The 24,736-nt window shown below is 53.6% G+C and overlaps 1 protein-coding gene across 1 annotated transcript in view; it reads right to left on the reverse strand.

Moving 5' to 3' along the window:
- The window catches only part of LOC101416769 (growth/differentiation factor 10-like), a 63,282-nt gene that overhangs the window by 11,898 nt on the left and 26,648 nt on the right, over positions 1-24,736 (reverse strand). Inside the window, 1 exon segment of the mRNA XM_058299537.1 lies at positions 1,701-2,450. Coding sequence (XP_058155520.1) covers positions 1,701-2,450 — 750 coding nt within the window.

The raw sequence follows: 24,736 nt of genomic DNA on the forward strand, positions 1-24,736 counted from the left end.
AGCCCCACGCTGTATGGAAATGTCTCATCTCTCAGCATTGTCTGTTCCACCCTCCCCTAACAGATCCCAGTCTTGGTTTAGTTGGGGCCACGTGGGGTCGGGGTGGGCAGTGGAGATAGGATCAGCCTCATAGCTGGGATGTGCCAGCTGCCACCATGAACAGGCTGACTCCACTCCCGGCCCCACTGGGCCTCGGTTTCCTGGTCTGTAAAGTGGGCGGGCTGGATTTGAAGTCTTGTGCCCAGGTCCTTTCGGGGTTCCACGTGCTTTGATGCACCCGGCTTTGTGAGACAGAAAGGCAGAGGTGTGCACCTCCGGGCCCTGAGCTGCAGCAAGTGGGCGGGCTCCAGGGCCAGGCGCACCCTTGCCGAGGCAGAGAGCTGGCCGGCCCTGGAGCATGCAGGGAACAGACCGCGCTCCTTCTGAAGCCAGGTCGATTTCAGAGCCCCGTGAACGCAGGGTGGTCAGCGCAGAGCTTTGTGCTCCCAGGATGAGAGTCCACCTCGAGCTGGCACTGGCCTGGGGCCGACTCGACGGGTTCCTCTCCTCCTCCCTGCACCCCTGCCCGTTTTAGAGAGGAGGGCACTCACGTCCATCGAGGCTAGGGTCCAACCCAGGACATGTTCCTGCCTGATGGTTCTCAGGCGGCTGAATTTAATGATGATGCCCCATAATGGGGCCTCGAGGCCTGAAGGTAGCAGGGAGGGTGGACGGAGACCCCTGAGTCTGGGCCCCTGGGGCCAAGGGCAGGAGGGGCCTTCTGAGTGGGCGACAGTGCTCCCGAGTAGCCACTCGGCGAGGCCAAGCTTGCCACATCTAGCTCTGAGGCCCTGGAAGGTACCCGAGTCCCGTGGCCAGTGAGCAGCAGGTGACAGTGGACCCCAGACTGTCTGGCTCCAGGGCTGGGCTTGCTCCCCTCTGCCCAGGAGAGGACCCGCAGATGCAGGGTCTTTCTTCTGAGAACCCTGTTCCTCCCTGTCAGGGGCTGCAGGTGCCCCCCACCCACCTGATCCCGAAGTGAGCCGTCACCATGGCAACCAGGGTCTTCCCCTCTCGCCCTGGGTGGCTTGGCACCTCCCCCTCTGTCCGCCTGGCCCCAGGGAGTAAGGCTGCAGGGGGGCAGGGAGAGGGCAGGGCCTGGTCCACCCAAGGCACAGGGAAAGGGGAGAGGGGCTGCCAGCGCCAGGTGAGGGAAGGGCAGGGAGGGGGCGCTTCTGGGCCCCTCATGCAACACCTTGCGCTGCCGCCCTCACACCACCCGGCAGACCTCAGCCCGCTGGCACACACCCGAGGCTCTGCCTCCCGGACGCGGGAACCTGGGCTGCTCGTCCCAGCCGGAGGGGGGCCGGGTGCACGCTAGGCACTCCTCTATGGGCGGCTTCCACCCAGCCCACCGGACTATGCACTCCTCAAGAGCCACCAGCAGACCCCCCTGATGCTAGTCTTCTACCGTCCCCAAGCCATCTCCTTCCTGCAAGTGTGACGCCCTCGATGGCTTGGGAGCACCCCGGGGGCGGGGACTCTCCGGGGGCCTCTTTGCGTCCCCACGGAGGCTCAGTGAATAAATAACGAAAGAATGAATGAACGTGACACTGAACCAAAGGAAGAGGAAAAGCGGGAGTTGGGGGACGGAAGGGGGAGGCCAATGATGAAAGAGCCAAATGCGGACAAGGGGGTCCCTCGGGGCACCCTCTACTTACCGAGCCGAGCCCGGAAGCTGCGCACCGTGTTGCCCGCACCCGGCCGGGCGCCCCTCCGGCTGTACTTCTCATAGAGCCGGAGCATGTGGACAGCGACCATGTCCCGGGCGCCCGAGCCCAGCGCGGCGGCCGCGTCCCCGGGGGCCCGCTGCGCGTCCTGGTGTCCCGCCCGGCCATCGGCGGCCGCGGGGCTGCCTCCCGCGTCCCGGAGCAGCAGCGGCAGCAGCGGCAGCAGCTGGGGCCCCGGGCCCGGGCCGGTCCGAGCGCGGGGCCACAGGCCATGGCGGGGCGCTGGCGAGGGGCCTGAGCTCGCCAGAGGAGGGCGCGCGGTCGGGGCGCGGGGCAGGGCGAACCGGGGGACCGGCGTGCGGTCGGGGCGGGAGGCTGGTGGCGCGGGAGAGCCGGGCGTGCGGTCGGGGCGCGCCTCCCGAGCCGTCCGGAGCGCGCGCAGCGCAGCAGAGCCCGACCCGGCGCGCTGCCTCTGCCGTCGCGCCCCGCGGAACTTGGCGGCCGGGGCGAGCCGGGCTGGCGGCTTCGGGGGCGTGCCGGGGCGGCGCCCTCGGGGAGTCCGCGGCGGGGCCGCCACCACCAGGCCGGCGGGGCCGGCTGCCGCGTGCGTGCGCCCGGGACGGCGGCGTGCGCGCGCCGAGGTGTGCGCCCGGGGGTGCGCCCGAGTGTGGGGGGCGCGGGCCTTGGTTCGCACCCTGCCCGCGCCCCTACCGAGAGGCCCTTCGCCAGGGCTGCGCGGCCCTGGAGGGGGGGCCCAACTGCGGGTGGCCCCAGCAATGGCATGGAGGGCTGTGTGGTGGCAACAGGACAGCTCCCCCGCGAGGAGCCGAGAGGGGGTGCGTGCGCGACCAGTGGCCTCAGAGCCCAGGCGTCCAAAATGCAAGCGTGCTGGGAAGGCGAGCCCTCCCTGGGCAGGTTCTGAAAAGAAAAACACATCCCAGGGCCCAGCGGACCCCAGGCAGCTGAAACAAGGTCCTGTTTAAACGCCAGCATTAACTAATTAATAGACCCTTTATTTGGTGACAATGATCTCAGTTGTTGAAGAAACACATCAAAGGTCCTTATTCATCTTCGGACTGGAAGCCATCAGTATCGCATGAAAAGGGTCATGCTTTCACGTTGCTTTTACATGTTTTCAAAGCATCAGAGTGAAAGCAAAGAAAGCAATGGCTTTCCCAGGAAAGGTTCCCATTCAAGTGAGAAGGTGCTGAAGCCCTGGCCCACCCCTTCTGCTCGGTCCTGGGGGCAGAAGGTCCTGACCTTCATCTTGCCTCTGGCAAGGGTTCTTGTCCATGGATAGAACCCGGGAGGTCCCTGAACTTGGATGTGGGAAAAATGACATCTTCATTTTCACTAGCCTTTGGCTGAAATCTAGTATTTCCTAGTATTATAAATATTGGCACTAACCACGGTGGAATTAGCTGTACTTTGTCACCAATGGAAACCACAGGCCTTTTCGTATCACAACAGTTGTTGCAGATCTCTTAAAATACATTTTCGTTCATCCTTGCTTTGCAATTATGGTCGTTAGGTCCACTGCTAGTTAAGTAGTGAGTTAATAAAGAGGGATATTTATTTCCATGTTGCAAGGTTGTTTTAAAAAATATTTTGGGATAACTATATTTTTGCGTAATTCGCTTCTTTCATGTCCCTGCATATTTTATGGCAGGGTCGGGCGGGGGGGGGGGGGGGAGGCGAGAAGAAATGGGTGTTAATGGGTCCAGAGTTTTTGTTTGGGGTGACGGAAAAGTTTTGGTAATGGATGGTGGTGATGGTGGCACAACATTGCGAATGTAGTTAATGCCACTGAACTGTGCGCTTGTAAGTGGTGAAAAAGGGGAATTTTATGTTGTATATATGTTACCACAATAATGAGAAGAAAAAAAAAACCACCACCACAACAAGCAAACAAACAAAATGCACTGTTTAGCAAAGGGTCCTCAGCCTTCATCAGAGTGTGCACGGGGTCCAGGGCACACTCAGAGTTTACCAACCCTACCAGAGGGAAAGGAAGGACTCCTCCAACCATGATCTTCCAGAGCAGAGTCCATGCTGCATTTCCAAGGACTGTTTGCAAACTTGTGAACACACTGCTCTCTTTACTTGGCAACTTTAGGGGACCCGAGCCAAAATAGTTACTTTTCTTGGAGGACTCACAATGCAATAATTGAAAATTGCTGGGGAAAGCTTCTGTTGGTATGTAAAACACAACCCATTTTAATTTTTCCACCTTTTTCATCTTGCGGTGTCAATGTAGAGGCCATCTTGTTGAGAGCCTTGGAGCCTTAGGTCGGTTGTTTTTAGAAAACTAGAGGAGCATTTTGCTTATTTTGGAAAATGAGCTCAGGTCGTGTCCAGCTTCCCATTCATATACCAGCTGTTGGTTCCGCCAAGCAGTTTTCAGAGACTGCGTGAGGGCGAGGTGATAAGGTCGCCGCCTTGGACTTGGTCAGTCTCTCCCTATAAATGGTGCTCCCTTCCCCTCGCCCCTCCCCCAGCCCCACTTTCCCTCCCGCTCCATGTGCCCTCACTTTCCCCCAGCCCCCTCTCCCGCTCTCCCCCAGAATGCCCCTGACCTGTGCCAGCGGGGGGTAACCTCTGCTCATGGGTAGTTTTGTCTCTGCCGGGCCCTACACAATCGAGGCCTGTGAAAAGAAGGGGGAGTCTGCAAGAGGCCGGACAAGCAGAGCTCTTTGGGGTCGGTGGCCATTAAAGGCTTCTTGCGCCCCTTACCTCATTCCCACTCCATTCAGGGCGGCGCTGAGGGTCGGGCCTTAGCAGGCACTAAAACCTGGAGGGCACAGCTTCTCTGACATTGTTGGGAAAAGAATGCAGGCTTCAGCCGGGGATGGCTAATATGTCTTGCCTCGTTTTATTGCTGAACGGCGAGACTGTAAAGTCTTTTTTTTTACTTTTTTTTTAAAGATTTATTTTTATTTATTTAATTCCCCTCCCCTCCCCCGTTGTCTGTTTTTTTCTCTTTCTCTTTGCTGAGTCTTGTTTCTTTGTCCGCTTCTGTTGTCGTCAGCGGCATGGGAAGTGTGGGTGGCACCATTCCTCGGCAGGCTGCTCCCTCCTTCGTGCTGGGCGGCTCTCCTTACGGGCGCACTCCTTGCGTGTGGGGCTCCCCTGCGTGGCAGAGCACTCCTTGCGCGCCTCAGCACTGCGCATGGGCCAGCTCCATACGGGTCAAGGAGGCCTGGGGCTTGAACCGTGGACCTCCCATGTGGTAGACGGATGCCCTAACCACTGGGCCAAAGTCCGTTTCCCTGTAAAGTCTTGAATGCCAGGGAACTGTGGAGCCCTTTCATGTAGCTGAGATGATGGGATAAAAATGTGTTGGGTGAAGCAATTCGGATTACCACCGGGTCACCTCCTTGCCGGCTCCCAGCACCGCCCGCCAGTGGCTTGGCTAAGGCCGACAAGGAGCAATCGCTGCGGGATTTCACTCATGCACAACAGGGCTCCTAGGGTGGAAATGAGGCTGACTGTGGTGCTCGCCAGCTAGAATGTTTTGTTTTTAACAGCTCCAGCCTCAGCTCAGAGTAGGGCTTGAGATGGCATGGTGTGGAACGAGGACCACAGAGCTGTGATTTCAGACAGCTTCCTGCTAAAACATTCCCTGTTCTGGGAATTCCGTTCACTGTCCCTGCCAGGCGCGCTGAGGGCTTGCGCTCGCCGAGTGGGATGGGGAATGCCCCCTCCAGGGAGGTGAGAGGCTGTCTGGGCCCTCACTCTCCCAGGCCGCTTTGCCACACACTTTGGGGTGGCAGGGTATCCTTAGGTCCGGAACACTCTGGGGAGAGGAGGTTTGAGGCTCAATAGTCACACAGTTCTGTGCCCAAGAAAAGGAGAAAGCAGACTTGGGGCAGTTCTGAGATGCAAGCTCCTTTGATTTACTCCAGAACCTCTCCCCAAATAAACAGTAAATCCAACCTTTCAAAGCAATCGTTGGACAATATCGTCCAGGGAATTTGTGGCAGAGCCAGGTTGCGGCTGTAACCAGCACTGTTATCCTGGACCAGCCCCCTCACCTCTCTTGAACCCCAAGTCATCTCTGGTTTAACTGGGAAGGCTGACTCTCTGGGAGTGTTTCAGTTCTCACCCTGCATGTCTGGGTTTGTGGCCACATGTAAAACCTTCCTTAGAAGTGAGTGGGCCCATCTAACTCTTTGGAGTCAGTCTAGACTAGGTTTGTGTCCCTGTTTTCACCAATACTTGGCTGTGCAGCCTTAAACAAGTTACTTGACTTCTCTGAGCCTCAGTTTCAACTCTAAAATGGGGCCAGGAAGAGTGGCAAAGTTTTAACTTAAGACGGTACTCATTGCCTCGACCCTCCTCAGTTCTGTTCTGATTTATTGGGTGAGTGTTCAGAAGAGGTTGCTGCCCATTTAAAGTGAGCTCTGAATCTGGGAGAGTGGGTGGGAGGGTCACACCTCGCTGTTCCTTGCTCTGCAGAGGAAGTGCATATCTTAGTGCACAGTGCCAAGAGCAGAAGAGAACCGGAAGGAGGAAGTTGCTTTGGTTAAGGAGCGACGTATCTTACCATCCTGGGTCTATGCCAAAGAAGGTTAAGAGCACTTCATCGGGATTTGCAAAGCTCTTTCTTTGCCCCAAAGGAAGCAGATAGAGCAAGTCCCTGTTCCCAACTGGGCGAGAGCTTGAAAGAAGTGGCTGGAGAACTAGTGGGAATGGTAGAGACAAGAATCCCAGGGCCTCCCCAGGCCGCTGGGCCAGAGAGTAATAAATCTGTGCAATAACAAGCACAAAGGACTTTATAATCAATGGCAGATTTTATTTCTACTCAGGCAAAATCCATCCGCAGAGTTAACATTTTATAGGGAAATAACGACCTGCGCTGTGACTTCTCAGCCCGTCTCCTCTTCCTGAAAGTTGGGAAAGCTCAGGGAATAAAAGCCTGTTCCTGTGAGAGCTGCGTGAGAGAGAGCGTGACTGCCCCGGGCCAGAACCAGCGCTCCCGTGCCTTCCAGGGGTGGTGGGAGTCCTTCATTTCTGTCCTGCTGAGACACCCGTGACCTGTGAATAAATCAGGATTGCAGGACATTGTCTCGGCCAGGAATCTGAGCTGGCCCGGGTTCTGGTTTGATGAAACACGGTGCTCTGGGAGCGCACGGGGGAATTGGTCTTACTGCTCATTCCAGCCAAACAGTGGGACTATTTAGAAGCCCGGCATGAATGCGGCCCTGTGGGGAGTGAGGTAGGAGGAGGGGCCGTGGCACTGGGAGCTGGCCGGGGCCAGCCAGCGGCAGCTGTGGGAGTGCACCGTTTCCTTCCACCCCTGAAGAATCTTCTTTAAAATTTAGACAGTTGTCACAAAGCCTTCCATCTGCGTCGTGGCACGTGAGCAGTTTGGGGCCCATCTGCCTCGGTCTTCTCTGGCCGGCCTCTCTTCCTGCCAGTCTTGAGCAACCCCACGTTCAGGACACAACCTCATCCCCCTGCTTCCAGGCCGGTGTAGTGAATTTGGGACGCTCTGTGCAGACCCCCAGTCCTGGACGCAGGCACCCATTCCCGCAGCTGCTGGGTCTGCTAGCAGGTGGCCCCTACTGACTTCAGCTGGCCAAAGCGGCTGCCTCTCCCCGAAAGCTCTCCCCCATCCCTGGGGACAGCGCCAGTCCATGATAGTCTGTGCAGGGCACAGAGGTCTGGCCCCCTTACCCCAGGGCAGGGCAGCTCTGAAGGGCTGTGCCAGCCCCAGGGCTGTCCCTGGGCTCGGCAGCTTATTCCGTTCAACTTCTAGCTCTGGCCCATCCTGCTCCCTTACCTGCTTGCAGGTGTGGTGCCTGCCATCTTGCACACAAAAGCTAAGATAATCGGTGCTGGGAGGGACCTGAGGAGGTCAGCTCCAAGATGGCATTGGGGGCTGAGGACTCTGGCTGGTCTGAGTGGAGGATGGGTAGCTCTTGGCTTGTTGCTGGTAGTGAGCCAGAGAGACCCCTCCCTCTCTCAGATATTAGAGACCATTGAGAGGACAATGGAGTGAGTTGACTCATGCTGAGTGCCTCCTAGTTGGAAAAAAATGGCCAGGGTGATGGATCATTCATTTAAGGTGAAGTGTGAAAACTGAAGGGACAGCATGGAAAGAAACCCTAGTCTCTTGGAGCTGGTACAGCTGATGATCAGGTCCAGGAAAGGTCTCCGGTCGCAGGGTTCCAGAGAGGGTTGTTCTCTCGGCCCTGGCTTGTCTGTTAGGCCAAAGTCAGGGCCTGTGTGGGAAGGAGGGGCCGAGGCTTGCCATGGAGGGCCTGGGTGATGATGTGCTCGAGAACTTTAAACCCCATATCCACTTGAACAGATGGGGTCTGGGGAAGTGCCACAGGGAAGCTGTGTGACCCTCTTATGCCCACATCTCCCCTCCTGGATGCCAGATGGTAACTGGGGTCCTGTCGCCACAAAGCCCAGCCAGGAAAGCACGGGGCCCACCCAGGAAGGAGAGGGACAGCGACTGAAGTTCTTTAGTGCAAAGTCAACATGTACCAGCAGGAGAGAGAAGAATAGGATTAGGATGGGCTCCAGGGGCAGGGGCATAAAGTTGGGTTAGGGAGTGCTTATCTGGGTTGCATGCTTACCCATGATGCCAGCTTCAACACCATGGCAAGGACCCCGGGAGTTGGATGCTTCTGGGTAGGCTCTTGGGGGCTTGGACAAAGCAATGGCCTGCCCTAAGTGAAGGAGAAATGACAAATGATCAATGATAGAAGAATGGATTAGAGGCTCAGAGAGGTGGGTATGCTTGCATGGGCATAGTTCAGACGACCAGAAAACCGCCAGTTGCTAAGTTCCATGGAAGGGTCTGGAGGATCCACCAACTACCCATGTGATAAGGAATTCACTGATGAGAGCAGCTTTGCATCATGCAAAGTTCAGCGATGAGTTCCACCCTGAAAAACCTAAAAGGTGCAGGTGTGGTGATCCCTGTGATATCTCCATTGAATTCACCAGTGTGGCCTCTTCAGAAACCAGAGGCTGGAGAATGGTGGTGGATGATTGCAGGTGCAACCAAGCTACTGGGAAAAGCCCTTGTCCATGCCTTTCAAGAAGACCTTAGAGGGAGGTTTCATTCACATGGTGCAGGCACCAGCATACATGTAGTCTTGCCCTCAGGCCATGTTAACCCTTCCATTTCTTCTGTTATAGTTTGAATGGAACTGGACCATGTGGACTTTCCACTGAGCATCCCATCGGTCCACTATGTTGATGACATCATGCTAATCAGATGAATCAGCAAGAAGCGGCATGTGCTTTGGAGACCTTGGTAAGATGTACCGCAGAGGATGAGGATAAATCTTGTCTCTCCAATCCTAACTTCCTCTGAGACGTCTGACTGGATGCTCATTTAACCCTCTTTATCAAAGGGTCACTCCATTAAACCCTCAGATGGAGCCCTGTTCTTCAGCGGCTCACTTCCCAGAAGCTCACAGAAGTCCCTCATGGAGCTGCTTTGGGCTTAGTCTCAGAGCACACTAACTTGTTTGGCTGAGAATTTTCAAAGTCCTCCATTTCTAGTTGCTTTGTACTTAAGAGTTTAATTATCAGCCATCCCTTTCCTCTGAAACTGTAAACTGCAAGGAGAAACCAGCTTCATCTTCTACTCTTTTACAAATCTCCTCCATTCTATGTCAGAACACAATTTCACCAAGGTCTCTGCCACTTTATAATAAAGATCACCTTTCTGCCAGCCTCCAATATCTTCATCATTTCCTTCTAAAGCCTCTTTGGAGGTAACTATGATGACATATTTCTGCAGATTGTCTTATCAAAGCATTGAAGGCTTTTTCTACCAAGCGCCCCACAAGTCTTCCAGCCTCTATACATCACCCAGTTCCAAAGTTCCTTCTATATTTTTAAGTATTTGCAATAGCAGCACCCTACTTTCTGGTACCATAAACAGTCTTGGTCTCCCATGCTGCTAAGACAAATGCTACACAATGAGTTGGCATAAATGATGGTAATTTATTGACTTGTGGTTTTGAGGCTAGGAGAAGTCCAAAATCAAGGTATCAGCAAGGTGATTCTTTCTCCCAGAAGACTTATGTTCTGGTACTGGCTGCCGGTGATCCTTGGGTTCCTTGGCCTTCTGTTATGTGTGATATCCTATCCTTTCTCTTGCAGGTTCAGCTGACTCCCAACTTCTGTTCCTCCACATGGCTTCCTCTTCATAAAGCCTTTAGTAATAGAATTGAGACCCACCCTCATTCAGTTAGGCCACACCTTACCTAAATCTGTATCTAAATATCTAAAGATCCTATTTATAATGGACTCACACCCACAAGACTGAGGTTAGGAGCTGAGCATGCCTTTTGTGGAGGTGTGATTCAATCTCCAACAAACCTCATGGAAGATTCAGGGGCCTGCCACATGTGTGAGACTATTAGATGACCAATGACCTGTGGCCATGCCTGCAAAGTAGAGGACACATTATTGCATCTTGCACTTTCCATCTCTAAGAAGCAACACAACTCCTAGTAGGCTTCTTTGGGTTCTGAAGACTACAAATTCTATACCTGAGAACACTGTTCTGACCCAGAGGGGCATTAAAGGCTGCCATCTCTGAGTGGGGCCTACAGAAAAAAAGGGCTCTATAGCCTATCCAGGAGACAGAACAAGCAGCCCTGCTACTTGGACCATGTGACCTGTCAACCCTATGGTATTAGAAGCATCTATGGAGGAAGAAGACCTTGTGAAATTTATGGCAAGCCCCAAGTGGGGTAAGTTTTTGGAGCAAGGCCAAACCATGTGCAGCAGAGAATTACACACCATTTGAAAAGCAGCTCTTGCCTTGCTCCTGGGCTCTGTTAGAGGCACCCCAGTCATGGAACATCAGGCGATCTTGCAATCAGAGCTGCCTGTCACAATCTATGTTCTCTTAGATCTGGCTAATTATATGTTTAGGTGGGTCCAGAAGTAGTTCATCAAGGATGGAAGTGGTACATCTGGGATTGTCATGAAGAGTGCCAGGATGTGCAACAAAGCTGCATGAAAGGTGGCTTAGACATTTATGTCAATCACCACTGTTGTACCTGTGGCTCTTTTCATTCACATCTATGCCCACATTGGGGTCCCTTATGTTCAAATTATACATGAGCTTGGTTCATGGATGGGCAAGCCTGGTGTTTGGGTGCATACTGAAAATGAACTTCTGCAGTGTTGCAGCCTGTCTCAGGGATGTCCCTGGAAGACAACGAAGAGGGTAAATTCTCCTTATGGGCAATGCTTGGGGTGGTTCACCTGTATTCCACTTCTGTGGAAAGAAAAGTTGGAAAGAAAAATGATGTAGGGTAAGAATACAAATAGATCCATGAGCCGTGGAAGATGGTGTGTTTGTTTAGGTGAGGGCTAGAAGCAAAATGACTGAAATATATGAGGGATAAAGAGGCCTGGGGAAGAGCCATGTGGAAGAATGCAGAGGAGTAAGCAGGAAGTGGTAATACCTTTGTATTTCACATCAACATCCACCAGAGAGCACCCTCCTTGGAAGAGGCACTAAATAGCCAAGTAGGGAGAATGTCCTGGTCATTTGGCTTCAGCCATCCTATGTTTGGCATGTTGGGTGCATGAATTGGAGCTAAGCATGGGCACAACAGCATGAGCTCCCATGAATCAAGGCTGATCTTGCTACTGCCACATCTCAATGTCCAGCCAGCTGCAAGTGAGACCAATCCTGACTCCCTGATATAGGGGCAGTGATTCTTCTTGACTGGAAACTATACATATTCTGAGTATGGTTTCCACTTCTTGCCTTCTAGAACCTCAGCTGCCACCATCAGACTCCCAGTGTGCTTGGTACACTGACACAGGATCCTACATAACATAGCATTGGCCCGAGGAACTAATTTTACATCAAAGGAGGAATAGCAGTGGACCCAAGCCACTGGTCCCACACACGTCATGCCACCCATAAGCTGCCAGCTGATAGACCATCAGAAAGTGCAGCAGAAGCACCATCTTGGAGATGATCCTCCAGAAGACGGTGTATCCTCTAAATCAATGATTACCAATATATGATGACAGGCCCATAGTTGCTAGAATACATGGTCCTGGAACCAAGGCACAACTCACCAGCACTCTGAGTGGTCCCTTAGGGGACTCTCTGCTCCCTGAACCTGTGATTCTAGCCACCGAGGGTCTTAAGGTGCTGGTAGCCAGAGGAGGAATGCTTCCACCATGGGGCATAGCAGGATTCCCATTATAATATAAGCCGGGTACTACCCAGTCACTCCCAGCAACCAAGGAAAGGAGTCACCACCCTGTATGGGTAATTGAACCTCATCTTCAGGAGGAGGTAGCACTGTTGTCACATACTGAGGTGGGGAGGACATAGATAGCACCTGGGTAAGCCACTGGGGCATATTGTGGTACCTCCCTCCTCAATCCTGATGGCAAATAGACCAAAGCAAGAGCTGCAGCTTGAGAAGGGCAAGATGACCCCCTGGGACGAGAGTCTGAATTACCCCCACATCTTAGTTTGCCACAGGGCTGCTGATGCAAAGTACCAGAAGTGGGCTGGCTTCTCTCATGGGCAATTTATTAGGGCAAGAGCTTCCATTTCTGAGGCCAGGAAATGTCCACATCAAGGCACCATCACAGCTGCTTTCTCACCAAGTCCGGCTAGTGGCGAGCCAGTGTCCTGCCATGTGGCCATCAGGCATATGGTGGGTCTGCCGGTCTCTCTCCTGGAACTCAGCTGTGGCCTATCAGTTGTCTCTCCCTGGGCCTCAGCTCCTTGGGCCTCTCGGGGCTCTACTGAGCCCTTTCTCTCTCATGGGAGGTGATATTCTCACATCCCACATAGCAGCTGCCTTTCTCCGTATGTCTCCATTTATATCAGACCCAGCAAGAGGGGCAGAGACTCAAAAGGGCCTCACACCCAGAAGAATGGATTAGTTAAAAAACACAATCTTTTTCTTTTGGGGATTCACAAAAGACCTCAAACTGTCACATGCCACCAGGTGAGGACATAAGGCCAGCAGAGGTGATAGCGGGATGGAGAAGCATCTAGAATGTAGAGGAGGGAGATGCATATCCGGTTCCTCCCTCTACCCGCCCTTTTGCAAAAGTTTCCAGGAAAAGAACCCAAGCTGTTCCCAGACTGGGTAGAATCATTGATGAAGCCAAAGGACCCAAGCTTAGATGATACTGTAGGGGGCTGGGGTGCTCTGCCAGATCCTTCCTTCTGCACTGAGGGCTCTGCGAGAACCAGGGATGTTCCCGGCTGCTGCCTCACAGCTGAGGCCCTCCCTAAGAAGTGCCCTTGGCTGCCTGCCCAAAGGAGCTGCCCTGCCCACAGCATTGCCTCATCTTCTCCAGGGCCACCTGCATCCTAGGACCAGTCCATGAGAACAAGGACTAAGGCCCCTTGCTTCAATGTGGGGCACCTCTAAGGGGCCACCCCAGCTCCAGAGCTCCGTGCGAGGGCAGCTGAAGTGGTAACTGCATCATGACTCACCAGCGCTGTCTCTGGGTCCTGCCTGCCCCACCCCTCACAGGTGTGCTTTCTGCCCATAAACCTGCTGCACGGAGACTGCATGTCAGAGCCTGTTTCCTCACTGGTGGGACCTTAGTCAGGGATCCCTGGCCTCCCTGGCCAGCACCTCGTGTCCCCAAGCAACCATTGCTCACGTTTTCACTTCTTGCTCAGCCATTCTGAATAAAACATCATTTTTCTTCTGGTATTTCTCTAACCCTTCTCTTGGATTTACTAATCCCCCCTTTTCACAAAGAAGACCTGGCTGCGGGTTCGGGTATGGAGTCTCATAAGCCTGCTTTTCTTTTATTTAAGTTTGCGGTTCTCTTCCATGTACACCGAGGAATGCTGGTTTCCCACCTGGCCCTGAGCGATCATGTGCCTGTTAGAATGAGTGCATTTAAGAAAGAGCGATTGGTTGAAGGTGAAAAGACTACATAAACGATAGCTGTGAAGGCGGTCAGCGCAGAAGGATAATTTGGGGTGCACCTGCCCACGCTGCTTCCCCTGCATGCAATGCCCTGCCCCCAGTTTTGGGGGGTTCTCATGTGCCCTGTAAGAACTGGCCCCAGGACTTCTTTCTTTGTGGAGGTTGCTGGTCCTGCCTCGAGCAGAGTCACCCCTTCCCATGAGGCATGTGTCAGTGCAGGAACGACCTGTTCCGTATCTGATGCTGCAGCTGGCCAACAGTGTCCTGAGGGTGTCTGCTTAACTCACCATTGTCACCCCTGCACCCGGCCTGGGGCAAGGCGTGGAGGGCAGAATTTTAAGAGACTCCCCGGGGCTCCCACTCCCCGAAATGCAGGCCCTGCACAATCCCCTTTTCCACACGGGCAGGACCCTTGAATATGACAGGCTGCGTCCCCGTGATTGGCCCATGCTCTGGGGTGAAGGTGAAGGGAGTTTGCCCATGAACTTGCCTGCTCCAGTCCCTCTTAGCCACGGGCCTGACCAGTCGCCTGACCTGTGATGCCCGTTTCCTAACTAATTCCCCTCCCTGCAGCGGCCCAGGTGTGTGCCTATCTGCCCCTTTGTCAACTTGATACTTAGCCCCAACGCCGTCCTCCAGTTTCTTCTCCTCATAGACAACAGAGTGACCTTCCCAGTGACGGAGCCCGCCCTGGCGCATGCCTGCATGGAAGGCACCCCTATTGCCCTCGCCCATGATGTGACATCTGTGCAAGACCTCACGGATTAGCCCTGCTGCCCCTGCCCACCTCGCTTCCACTGCCTGTCTCCGGGGCACCCTGGTCTTGCTTCTCATTTCCAGCCTGCATCCTCCGTCCTCCTGCCCACAGGCTTCCTCAGCCATTCACTGGGCCTGAGAGGGCCTCCCACCCCGGACCCCCCTCCACCCCCTCCCCTTCATGTCACAGGGGCATGGCCCTCCTCCCTCCCAGAGTCTCCCACACCTCCAAAGCCCTTTCTTTCCACCGTGGGCATGGCATGTCCTGGGCACCCCTGCGTGGTAGGCCGAGAGCCCCTGGGGACACAGGGGCGATGAGAGGCTGTCCCTTGGATGGGGCTCTGAGCAGTGACTGGCGACCAGCCCCGGGACGGGGGAAGGCAGGAGAGGGCCCTGATGCCCGAAGGTGATGTGCCTCCGCTGGTGCGCAGCTCCCCTGCCCCTTTCCTTCATCTGCCCCTCCCTGAGCCCTTCATCCTGAGGCAGGGAAAAACCAGCTCAGAGCACAGTCATAATTTCCTTTGGTTCTAGAAGGACTTGCTAAAAGTCCATGATTTTACAGGCGTCTCTGGGTGATAGAAACCCAAGTTATGCCGTGCAGTTGAGAAAGAGGGATTCGCTTGGCTCAGATAATCACAGTTCTGCCCTTGGGGACTCAACCTAAGGATCTGAATGTCATCAGAATCTTCCCTCCCTCCCCCTCCTTCTTTTCAAAATGGAAACAGCCTTAATGCTGATTTCATGATAGTTACTGGGTTATTGTAAAATGTTTGAATAACGTCTAACATGACCCTGTTAACATTTTTGTACCACATGGGACTGGGGTGGGGGGCGGTGTAAAGTTTCTCTGTAGGGTCCAGACAGTTAAAATTTTAGGCTTTGTGGGCCATAGAGTCTCAATCCTGCCCTTGAAAGCAACCAGAGACAACATGCCAACTAGTGGACGTGGCTGTGCCTGAGAAAACTTTGTTCACAAATCCAGTGGCGGGCCAGATATGGCCCATGGGCTGCAGCTTGCCGGCTCTTGGTAGAGAGGTTTTATTTCAGCCTCCAGGATCAGCTTCATTCTCTCCTGTGGAGGGGCCAGGGGTCCACAGTTATGACCAGAGAGCAGAGGCACAGTGTGAAACCCCCTGGGGGCCGACGGGCCTGGCTTGAGCCAACGCCCACTCCTGGCTAGGTGGCTGCGCCCTGAGGGTGCTATCCGCCTGCTCCTGGTGGCCGAGGGCAGTGCTGTTTCTCAGGCAGAGGTGGAGCTGTCTGTGGTGCACAGAACCGCCCATCTAGTGCTGTCTTCATCTGTCTGCGCAGCTGACACAAGCAGGGCTGGGAGTTCTTGGCAGGCGGTTTTGAGGCTAGAAGTCCCAAATCCTGGTATTGGCAAGGCCTGCTTTCTCCTGTCATCTGCAGCCTTGTGGGGGAAGCTGCAGCCCCATCACAGGGCCCTGTCCTCTCCTCTCTTGGGCTCTTCTGGTTTCTTTTGACTTCTGGGTCCTCTCTGTGATCCTCTGAGTTTCTTCTCTTTATCAAGCCTCCAGTGGGATGCATCTCCACTCACCGTCATTCATTTGGGCCACGCCTTCCAGAGGTCCTATTTCCAGTGGGTCCACACCCGCAGGATGTGGCTTAGGTGCAGAGCATGTCCATGCTGGGGGTTATAATTTAATCTGTACACTCCATATCTCTTGATCTGTGGGCCAGCTTTTGTGAAATCAGTCTCGATTTTGACTTGGCATGATTACAAACAAAAGCGGAATTTGCCACTGAATGGGTCCGAGCTACTGGCTCCTCCCGTGGGCCTGGGCCTGGGCCCTATGCAGTGTCTTGCTGATGTTTCCCCTCCCCTGCAGGTCTCCCCCAGATTCCCCTTCTCTCCTCTAATGGAAATGGCCACATCCCAGGCAGGACTCAGAGTGGTATTCGTAGGCTCATGTCTGCTCCGGTTCTGTTGCAGCCAAAGTTGCAGCGTGACCCTGCAGGCTCTGAGTCTGATGGGGGAGCCCACTTGAGCCCCACCTGGGGCTCCTGCTTGGCCCAGACTAGGGGGTCTCTCCTGGTTCAGGTAAGGAGCTGTCTTAGTTTGCTAGAGCTGCTATGACAAATACCCCAGTGTGGGGTAGCTTAACGACAGGAAATTATTGGCTTGCGGTTTGGAAGGCTAGAGTTCCAGAACTGAGGTTTTGGTGGGGCTTGCTACATGCCTGAAATCTGTACTGTTCTCTTCCAGCAGGCTACAGTCCATGGGCTCCCTTGGCCTCTGCCACAGGGCGCTTTCACTCTCTTTGGTTTGGGTCTTCAGTTTCCACTGACTTCTGGCTTCTTCCTGGGTGTTCTTCTCCAACCTCTGGCTTCCGGTTTTTCTCTTTACAAGGCCTTGGGTGGTAGGGCTTAACATCCACCCTCCTTCAGGTGGGCCGCACCTTAACTAAAACCAGCATCTTCAAGGGGTCCTGCTGGCACCTGGCAGATTAAAAGGAAGAACATATCTACATTGGGGGACGTGGTTAATCGATCCCAGGAGTGCCGTGGATTCAGGGTGGGGGTTGAGCACCCCGCCCTGGGTCCTGCCCGCTGCCTCCCTCCCTGGCTGCTGGTTGCCCAGGCCTGCTCACCTCTGTTGTAGGCCAGTCTGCTAGCAGTTTCCTTTCTGCTCTGCCTGCCTGTGATGGAGTCCCAAGGGGCTGCTTGCCTGTTCTGTGCCTCTGTTCATGTCCTGCTTCTGCTCAGAGCTCAGCAAGTGTTACTTAGCTCCCTGGCCCTGGGAAGCACTGTGGGAAGAGCTCAGCATTGGAGTCAGCCGGACCGGGGGTTGGTCCTGGCTTTGTCACGGAGCAGCTCTGAGACCTTGGTGAGCTCCATCATGTGTCCTGTAAAATACAGATTATAGTGAGCTGATCTCTCAGGAGTCATAAAGAATAAACACCATCGAGGCACCAGGTACTGCTCCTGTAGTTACAGGTCTAGGGGGCCAGCCACCTTGATTTGCCCAGAATTTTCCAGGTGTTAGCACTGAAAGTCCTGTTCCAGGATGCCCCTCAGTCCAGGGCCAACCAGGACGCTATGGTGCCATGACCACTGGTCCCTCCTCTCCTGCCGTGGCCCTTTCACAGGGACTAATGTTCCCTGCACACCTCCACCTCCAGCTGTGAGACTCCCCAGGGCCATCACGGTGAATGGCTCCTTGGCTTGTTGGGCTCAGGCCCCCAAGGCCAGTCCCCTTGCTCTGTGAATCCTGGGTGTGCCCGACCCAGCCCTGGCTTTCCCCTTCATGGCCAGGGACCATGCTCGGTGCGTGGTGGTCCAGCCTGCAGACCAAGCCCCAGCCACCCTCCCACCTCTCCCTGGAGAGCCGGGTGCTGCCCTTGGAGCCACCCTGTGTTTGTGATATCACCCATCTTAGACTCCTAGGGCTGCCATAAAAATTGGTCACAAATAGGGAGCCTCAAAACAGCAGAACTGTATTCTCTCACTGTCCAGGAGGCTGGTAGTCCCCCAAAATGAAGGTGCCAGCAGGGCCGCTCTCCCTCTGAAGGCTCCAGCTTCTCTGTCTTCACGTGGTCTCCTCTCTGTGGCTCCATCCCCTTCTTGCAAGGACACCAGTCACAGCAAATTCAGAGCCCACCCTTCTCCAACACAACTTCATCCTAACCTGTTGGTTGTAAATGACCCTATTTCCAAATCAGGTCCTGGGGGTCAGGAGTTCAGCATAGCTTTTGGGGGTGACAGTAAAATCCATCACACATCCACCTGGCCTCTTCCCCACCATGGGGCTCTTTTCAGGGGGCCAGCTGGCCGGGACCTGGGGAGCACTGGGTGGAACAGGGCAGGAGGGGTGGACTGAGGAGGAAACAAGCCTGCCAGGCTGTGGGGCTGGTGTCATCTAGGGACAGGGAGCCGGGGCCAGGAGGGAGGGAAGATAGGAGGGGCTTGGAAGATGCAGGTTGGTGGATTGCCTGGGGAGCCCAAGAGGGGCTGTCCAGATGGGAGGAAGGCAAGGCCTGCTGCCCCCTCCTGCTCCCTCTCCATCTTGGAGCTTCCGTTCTCCTCCATCCCTGCACCTGCTTCAGGCACCACTGCACCCATGACACTGACTACGCATGAGCCCTGCAGCCCAGGCCTCTGCCAACTTCTGCATCACCAGGCACAGTTGACTGGCAGAGCTAAAGCCGCTCCCCCCAGAGCAGATCAGCCTCACCATCTACTCTTCTAGTTCAGTTTGCCCCAGCACCCGTGGCCTCCAAATTCAAAGGAATCAAATTCAAGTTTTGCATGGGATGGTCATGTCTCCACCCCCTAGGGGGCAGTTTGCATTCTGCTGGGGGGTCTCTCTCCCTTTCTTCTTTTTGAGCATTTGTTTTTACCCAGTCTGGAATTCTAGCATTTCTAGATTTGTCTACCCTGGGGAAAGTTCACCAGACGCCAGGCTTCTCGTTCCTCTGTGCCCTGGGATGATTCCTTTCACCTACTTTTGCATGTGGTGCAGGTGATGCCAATTTTAGCTCCCATCCCTGCTTTTGGGGTACCATCTGTGGGCAGGACCCTGAGCGACCAGAAGCCTGGATGTGGTATCAGCTCCTGTGTGCCCGAGTCCACACGGTGGCAGAGCCAGGGCCCCTGAAATACTGGTGGCATCATGGGGCTTCCCTTAAAACATATGCTTGATTATTGGTTATGAATGTGCTTAAAGCACATTGAAGACCACATGGAAAATGTCAAAAGCAGAGGGAAAAAAAGTGGGTTCCCCAGTTTTGTACCACCCAAACAGTCTTTGGGTAGCTTAATACCTTAACAAGTTATTCAACTCCCTCCCAGTTTTTCCCTGTGAATGTCTTTTAATTGTTTTTTCACAGTAGAAACTGTTCCGTATTCACATATTTGGATTTTCCTTTTGTCACTAAACATTAGAACATAAGCAATTCCTCATGTCACAAAAATTTTTCAAAATATATTGTAATTGGCTGTATAAAATTTGTTGGTAAGCTTTGCTGTGATTCAGTTAATCCATCTTCGCTTATTGGTCGATTTTTCAAGTTTCCTCGCTGCTCAAACAGATGCCATAGCATGGGCTGGCTTCACACCAGGAGTTTATTGGCTCAGGGGTTCAGAGGCTGGAGGCTGGCTTCCTCTCAGGGTTGGTATATTCTGGCTGACCAGCAGTCTTTGGGGTTCCTTGGCTTTTCTGTCACATGGCAATGCACACGGTGTCATCTTCTCCTTTCTCTTATGCGTTCCATTGATTTCCAGCTTCTGGCTGCCCAGTGCCTTATCTGTTCCATGTTCAATTTCCTTTGCTTCCAAGGACTTCAGCCGTATTGGTTTGAGGTCCACCGTCCTTCAGTTAGGGCACCTTACCTGATACCGTCCTCAGAGGTGTGAGGTACACTTGGGTTCACACCCACAAAAACCAGGATTGGGAGCTGAGCAGACCTTTGGTGAGGGATGTGACTCAATCCCCAAAAATCATTTAAGTTTTTTCCTATTATAGAACATACCAAGAGGAACGTCTTTGTGCAAGAAACATTTTTCTTTCCATATTTAGAGTCATTTAGGCTTTGGCAAGTACTTTACTAAAGAATACCTGATGATACATTTTTCAGAAGTGCAATTATTTGGTCAGTGAGTGTGACTATTTGCAGAACTTTTGATACATTTTCAAACTGCTATCCAGAAAAAGAGTGATATTCCTAATCTTATTTTTGTTGTTGTGTCAAGTTTAATATTTTTTATGAAATTTCATTTGTGCCTTTTCCTCCGGTTTCACTGATACTTCCATCATCTCTAGAGGTTAAATGTTTAGTTATGGTTTCCTCCTGCATTCATTTGCTTTGGTTTTGTTTTCCTAAGTAGATGTAGCTACCCCTGCCTGCCGGGTCTGGTTGGGATCCTGGCAGAGCTCTGTGGCAGGGAGGGATCTGGCCCCCGAGGACCTGGTGGAGGGTGCCTGAGGGCTGGTGCAGGTAGGGGAGCTGGTGTGACAGTGGACAGCCCCACTGGACAGTGAGGGGCAGAGGACGAGCCCCGGCCGTGGTCTCCAGCATGTGGCCTTGACCTTCACCTCCACAAGTGCAGCACCTGCACCCATGGCACAGGCTACGACTTGGATGTGGCTGCTTCACCTGAGGGTCAAAGGTCATTCCTAAATCGCTCTCGGTGGTGCCAGGCCCTCCTCTCTCAGTGGCAGAGGGCACCCCAGTGCACGGCTCCTTCTGCCCGGTTCTGTGAACAGGGACATAGGGAGACCCAGTTGGCCCTGCCTCTGGCAGGCCCGCTGTGCACCCAGGGAGCCTGACCTACAGGGACCTGTGCCTTGCAGGAATTGCACTGCCTTGGGGGGCTCTCTGCCTCTCCAGAGCCTGCAGAGGCACCTGCTAGCTGGCAGGTGGCTTTCCTGTGCCTGGGTAGCATTTTATGGTGCAGGCTGTCTGATCTGTTTCTGACAAGCCTGGGGGCAGCTGCAGGGTTTCTGTGCTGCCTGTGATCAGAAGTGGGACTCGGCCTGGGGTGGGAGCACCTCTTGGGCCCAGCTAAGCATTTCCTTGAGGGAGATTCTGTTTCCATTTGTCCATTGAGGGAGATTATTTTTCCATTTGTCTGTTGAACCAGGCTGAGGGCTGGCAGAAGTGGAGTGGGCAGACCCTGGCTGCTGTGCTTCCATCCTCTCTTTGGGCACCCAGAGTGCAGCCCCCTGGGTCCCTACATCTCCTCGGTCCATTCAGCCAGCCTCCTGGCCTCGCTCTGGCCAGCCACCATCCTAGGCCCTGGGAGCTGGACAAGCAGTGGGTCCTGCCCCATGGAGCTTGGAGGCCGTGGGCAAGGCAGACCATAAATCACAGGCTAGCAAAGACCAGCCTGGTAGGAGTGACCCAGGGTGAGGTAGCCAGGGGCAGGCACCACAGCGGGTTCTTTGCAGAGGGAAGCTGGGTGCATCCTGCAGAAGCGTAGACACTAGCTGTGTTCAGAGCAAGGGGGCAGTGGGTGAAGAGGGGGGCATGGGGGCTGAGGAAGTGCTGGGTGGGCTGCAGGCCAGATGGGACAGGGAGGCAAATGGTCAGATCCCAAGATTGTCCTTGGAGCCTTGGAGGACTCATCCTGCAGTTGCTTTGGCAGTGGGGGTCCTGGAGGCCGTGCCACTCATGCCCCATGGGCAGCAGCCAGTGCTGAACAGGAGGGGGCCAAAAGGAGCGAGAAGCACCGTGGTGGAGGCACGCACAGGGGAGCACAGGGGCGGCGCGAACTGGGGGTGTCCAGCCTGTCGTTGCCGGGGCCTGCTGACCCCTGGGTGGACCACCAGTGATATGGTCTCCTTAGGTACAGACCCCTCAAGAAAGGAGGCTGCGTTCTGGCTCCTGGAGGCACTGGATGCTCGCCCAGCAGGCAGCAACAAGAGCATTCCGAAGCTTGGGGATATGCAATTCCTGTCCTGCTCTGGGGCTTGTGAGGTGCTCTGTCGGGGTGGGGTGCAGGCTGGAAGTCAGGAGAAGCAGGAGCTGGAGGTGCAGCAGGCCCCCAGGGGCCACTCGGGAGTTCGGATCCAAACTCATAGCCCCCAGCATTGACTCACCAGAGGATATGAGGTGTGGGGGTGTCACGGTCAGGCTCCCATTTAGAGAGCTGGCTGGAGTTCACATGCAGTGGCCAGAGAAGAAAAGGAGGGAAGAAGAGGGGAGGAGGGGCTCACTGTGGTGTCCCAGGCAAGAGATGGTCCAAATACAGCAGGATCCCGGGCATCTGGAGGATGAACAAAGGGATAAGGAGGAAGGCTCTGGGAGGAGGTGCAGGTGAGGTAGGGGTGCCTGGGAGGTGGCCCAGGGTGGAAACCACAGGCTCTGGGGAAAGCCAGGTGAGGCCAGCAGAGCATATCCCATGGAGAAGGAGAGGGTGGTGCAAGTACTGGATGCTCTGCTCATGTCTGCCATCTCCTGTGTTTCCCAGTTTTCCACAAGTGGAGCTGAGCTGATGGGGATAAAAGCAGAGGGAAGCAATGTCATTTCCAGTCCAAAGTGCTAATGGCTGGGGAGGTTGCCCCCATTTCCCACCTCCAGAGACTCCAAGGGGCCTGAAGAATGAGACAGAAGCAGCTCCATCCTGAGTCCCCATGTGAGGAGAGTGGCCAGGGAGAGCTGCCTGACCTACATGGGCCTGTAATGAGAGTGAGGAATGGACCTTGGTGAGTGAAGCCCTGACTCATGGGCAGTTTACTTGTTACTGAGGCAGCATCTTTCCCATCCTGACTAACATAAGAGCTGCTGCGGGTCCTGCAGGCTGCTTGCTCTCACAGAGGACAGCGGGGTGGAAGAGGATTGGTCTTGAGTGCAGGCTAATTCACAGAGAGGGAGGAGGCTGAGCAGGTATCCTCAGTAGATGGCATAGTCTTCATCCTGGGGAAGGCGTGTGAGGAGACCAAGGGCCAAAGCTGCTCTTTCCAGCACTTCTGGAAGGGAGGGAGTTGGGGATCGAATCACATCCCCCACAAAAGGCATGTTCCAGTCCTAAGCCCCAGCGAGTGTGAATAGGACTGTTTGTACATAGGACTTTTGAAGATGTAATTAGTTAAGGTGAGGCCAAACCGAATGAGGGCAGGCCTTAATCCAGCATGGCAGAGGTCCTTACACACAAAAGGAAATTGAACACAGAAGAAACCAGAAGACAGAGACAAGGACCAAAAGAGAGGGAGAGAGATTGCTATGTGATAGAGGATTTCCAGAATGCTGCCTACTCCAGGAGAAAACAAGCCTTGCCATGGCCTTGATGTTGGACTTCTAGCCTCTAAAACCAAGAGATGATACATTCCTGCTGTTTAAGCAAACCCACTTTTTCGTGTTCATCATAACAAGTCCAACAAGCTAAGACAGCAGGAGGTCTTGTTTGTTCATCTGATCTCTTAATCCATCTGGCTTAGCCAAGAGGTCAGTGGACCATCTGGGGCAAGAGGCCTGGGAGAGGAACCACTGATCATGGGGGGTCCAGCTCCAGTGACCACCACTGTCCCTTGATGCATCCTTCTGGGATCACAATGGGCAGTTTAGGTTTTGTCCCAAAAGATGCCAGAATGGGTCAGAATGGAAGTTAACTCCAGCTTAACACCAAAGCTCAACTAAACCCTAGACTTTTCATCACAGCACCAGCCCCCCACCCATTCCATTTTAAAAATTTAGAAAACAGAAGCAAATCCTCAGCAGTGAGAGCAGTTCTGCTGGGGAAAACAGTATTCCTGGGCCTCTGTGTATCATGAAACTCCCATTTCTGTCAAAGTTTTCAAATCAAAAGCAGGAACTCAGTCATATTGGAGGGATTGAGTGTAGACCGAGAATGTGTTGTTTACAGCTTGACCTGATCGGTAGTTGTTTTGTGCCAGTTGTCTGAGGTATATCAGCTACAAACTTGAACTCTAACCTGCTGTTAGAGATTAACTTTAGGGCTGCATTTCCCTGGGGGAAACACTCACCTCTGTTCAGTGCCCATAACTCAAGCAGGCATTTGAAGCACTCCTACCATCTCCAGGGCTTCATAACTGTGGAGACGCCCCAGTCACCAGTGTTTCCTTTAAATATCCCTATTTTCATTTCTTCTCTGGGTCCAATGTTTTGGGCCTCCAGGGCTGAATTTAAGGCAAATTTCTTTTGGGGTCATCCTGGTGACAGCAGCATACCCCTATTTTTTAGAAGGCTCATTACCAGGATCCATTTGAAGCTTGCATTTGCCTCAGCCCCACTTTCCACTCTCATCTCTGATTTTCTACAGCTGAGCAATGTCCAAAGGGAGCTGGGTTCACCAAATGCCTCTTGATCTGGAATTGTCAACTCCTCTGGGGCATTTCACCCCAGATCCCACATTAGTTTTCACTGGAGTATCTCTTTCAGCAGATTTCTGAAGTCACTATTTATATTTTTCAAGACTGGTTTGGGGCAATTTCTCTTCATGTGCTCTTTTCTAGAACTTGTGTTTTTCCTTTGCTTTTGAATGTTCTGTGCCTTGGGAAACCTCTGCAGCTTTAGAGAGAATGAAATATTTTTTTCTCCAACCACAGGTTTTCTGCATCAGTGAGTTGTATCTCTAAGGTTGTAATTTCATCTGTGGCTCCCCTACATTTTACAGGCAGGCTCAGGTGAATCTTGAAACTGATGACTTTGCTTATGAGCCTGTGCACCTAAAATATGAACTAGGCCTAGACCTGCAGTGTGCCTAAGAGTTACCTCCTAAGAGCCTCCATGTTGCTCAAATGTGGCCACTCTCTAAGTAAAACTCAGCATGTAAATGCATTACCTTCCCCTCAGTGTGGGACATGACTCCTGGGGAAGAGTCTCCCTAGTGCCAAGGGATTACTACCAAGCATCAGCTGATGTTGTAACTAGAAAA

This window comes from Dasypus novemcinctus, chromosome 6 (assembly GCF_030445035.2).
Source record: "Dasypus novemcinctus isolate mDasNov1 chromosome 6, mDasNov1.1.hap2, whole genome shotgun sequence".
Classification (NCBI taxonomy): domain Eukaryota; kingdom Metazoa; phylum Chordata; class Mammalia; order Cingulata; family Dasypodidae; genus Dasypus; species Dasypus novemcinctus.